This window comes from Eretmochelys imbricata, chromosome 4, assembly GCF_965152235.1.
Source record: "Eretmochelys imbricata isolate rEreImb1 chromosome 4, rEreImb1.hap1, whole genome shotgun sequence".
NCBI lineage: Eukaryota > Metazoa > Chordata > Testudines > Cheloniidae > Eretmochelys > Eretmochelys imbricata.
The window spans coordinates 115,406,246-115,409,209 of NC_135575.1; the positions used below are offsets into that span (position 1 = coordinate 115,406,246).

Sequence of the window (2,964 nt, forward strand, 5' to 3'; positions counted from 1 at the left end):
ATTTGGCTGACCTTCTTCTGATTACTTCCATGTGGTCATACAATATCTGGCATAAAGACAGCTATAAAATAGCTGGAGAGTGGAAAATATCTGTTAAAATCAAAGGTGACGTGTGCATTTTGGGTAGGAATGTGCTTTTCAGTTATACAACTATCGTGCTCTATTTAGCTGCAAGACGTGTCTTGTTACCTTCTTGGGAGTTCACAGGTTATTTGACATTCCCCTAAGCTATAAATTATGGGCATATGCTTACACTAGGGTGGTTTATTTAAAAAAAAAAATTACAAGCCACCTCGAGAGAGAGACTTCTTTGTGCACGAAACCTTTAAATTGTGAGCAGACAGTTGCTTGTTTCTTTTGCTTTTTTGGACTGAGTTGCTTCAGGATCTTATTCTGTGTTTCACCATGAAGACTGTCATCCTTCTTCTAATGATGTTCTGTTGCATGGGAGGGTTGGGACAGAAACAGACACAAAAGAAAAGGAGCAATGGTGAAGAAATCCATTTTCAGACTAAAGTCAAAGATGCTTGCACAATGAACATGAGTGGTAATGGGGAAATGAAACTCAGAATTGAATGCAAAAACCAAGGCAAGTCTTACTGGTGTGAATATACTGGCAAACCATCAATTTGTCGTCCTTTCAATAACAACCCAAAGGTTTATTGGAACCAGATTGCCCTTGAACTTAGAAAACTCCCAAACGCTTGCCAGTCCACCCTAGTGCTGAAGCCCAACATGTGCCAAAAGGCTCCCACAGATGCTCACATGAAGCAAGTAGCTTCCAGCATGAAGCCAAACCAGAATCCTAGCCAGCAAGCAGATACAGCCAATCAGGGGAAATCAATCCAGAAACCCTCAGCTTCTTTAAAGCAAGTTAAAGAAACCCAGGCAGGGAAAAGCTCTGCCAAAAAAGCAGGGAGACCTAAACCATCTACACAACCTCTTGTAAAACCAACACAGCATGGACAAGGGTCTGAAAATGATACTGAAGTAATGAAGTTGGCACGAGAGCATTGCTGGGAATCACTGCACGCTTTCTGCTCCTACATCATCAGCATCTTTAAAGGTTAAGAATTGCTTCAGGTAAAGCTCCCTCTTCAATAATATACAGCCAAAACAGAATCTCTTCACATTGTTTTTTTTAAATTAAGCTTAGGGCTCTCTAAAGAATGTAGATAAGGATTGTATACTGTGTAATGAATTCAGAAACTATCAGATAGGAAGAATTTGTTCACCTTGAAGATTTAAACTTGTTGACGGTTAAGTGACCTAGTGCCTAATCCTATGAGATGTTGAACAGTGTAATCTCCCATTTGTAGTCGGTAGGAGTCAGGGGACCTTAGTACCCCTCAAGATTGGGCCTTTAGTAAGAATTAAAATGGAGTGCCTGCTATCTTAGTTAATAATAAATAGTACTATTTTCAGAATTACTTTCCAGTACACTTCTGTGTGTGATACAATTCTTAACCCAGCAGCTCATCAATTCCACTTGTATAAACTGGATTTATTTTTCGCCCCAAATGCATGCTGCTTTGATTTAAACTAATGAGATGTCATCATTTTTTTAATGTATTGCATTCATCTAAAAGCACAATTTAGAAAGACATGCAGATTCTGAGAACACTAGGGTTGTTAAGCAAAACCACGCGCTAATATTTAATTAACTTTTAAACTATTTTATGGAGTTTCGAAAAGTTACTTAATTTACATGCATAAACCAAAACAGACAATTATTTGAATATTTCTTGTGGAAATGAGAGGCGATCACATGCTAAATCTTTGCTGCTATAGTTTGGGCATAAAGACAAAGCCTTCACAGAAGTAATCGGAGTTGTTCCCACTTACATTTTACCTCTGAGACTAACAACAGCTGGCTACAAAACCTGACAAACTTTCCACAGGAATGGAAATGTGTACTGCGTGAGCCAGAAAGTTAGTTTTAGGCATGCTTAGACTGCGGAAGATTCCAAGGGTGCTTAAGAAGGCAAATTGCTAAATGACTAATTTTTATTTTCTTTTTTATTTTGCAGAGTAAATTTCTTACAGCTGAAGAGAGTTCCCTACTGGAGTTTAATATCCTTTTTTAGACTAAAGTTTTAGTTTCAAAATGGGACCAGAGCTATAAATCTTGTAATTACTTTTTTCCTTTGCACTTCTAAAATTAAACCATTTTAGCAAGTTTTCAAGACAGTCACCAAAGATGCATGAAATTGGACTGATTGTACTGAAATTATTAAGATAAACTCTCCTATATAAATTCTTTGATTCTTCTAAATATAGTTATAATATATAGGAACATGACTGCATTTAATCTGAGATGTCAGGTTAACTTTTTTAAAAGGCTGAACTTTGCTACATTTTACTATTTGTGCAACTTTATTTTAATGAGCATTTATAGAAAGATGAAAGCTGTAAATAATGCTCCAGTTTATGCAACCAATAAAAGAATGGTTTTTGAAAATATCCTTGTGTGTTTTGCTGCAATCTTAAATATAAGGACCTGTGTGTCCAAACAGTGATTTACATAATGCCAGTGCCAGAGTCTGAGGGACTGGGGTAGCATATCAGGGGAGGAGGAAACCACAGGTCTCAGAATGAAGTGGCAAGTGCTTGTCCATGCTGTGATACTGAGAAACTTCAGCTGCAAAAACTGAATGGAAAAATTACAGTATAAATATACAGTCCAAAATAGAGTATAAAACAGAGGCAGCCCACAGAATGATGCTTTTTTTTAAATTCATCGCTATTACAAACATGTAATGAATAATCTTCACTTATTCTTGACTCCAAATGCTGGTACTTGCAGGAAGGATTTGGAAAGGGAGAATAGAATATTCAGCTTCTTGCAAACTTACAGATCTGTGCACTTGCAAAATTACACATTACTTCCACACAAACATCAATGTCAAAAACCCAGCCAAATGCTGAAAGGATTAACTTGTCTTCGTTTTAGGCTATTAGAGT

The 2,964-nt window shown here is 37.0% G+C and overlaps 1 protein-coding gene across 1 annotated transcript; it reads left to right on the forward strand.

Annotated features, from left to right (window-relative positions):
* The first annotated feature begins 405 nt into the window (after positions 1-405).
* On the forward strand, positions 406-1,071 carry FGFBP2 (fibroblast growth factor binding protein 2). Its single transcript, XM_077814626.1, has one exon. It carries the CDS (start codon positions 406-408, stop codon positions 1,069-1,071), a length of 666 nt encoding a protein of 221 aa, XP_077670752.1.
* Positions 1,072-2,964: the final 1,893 nt, after the last annotated feature.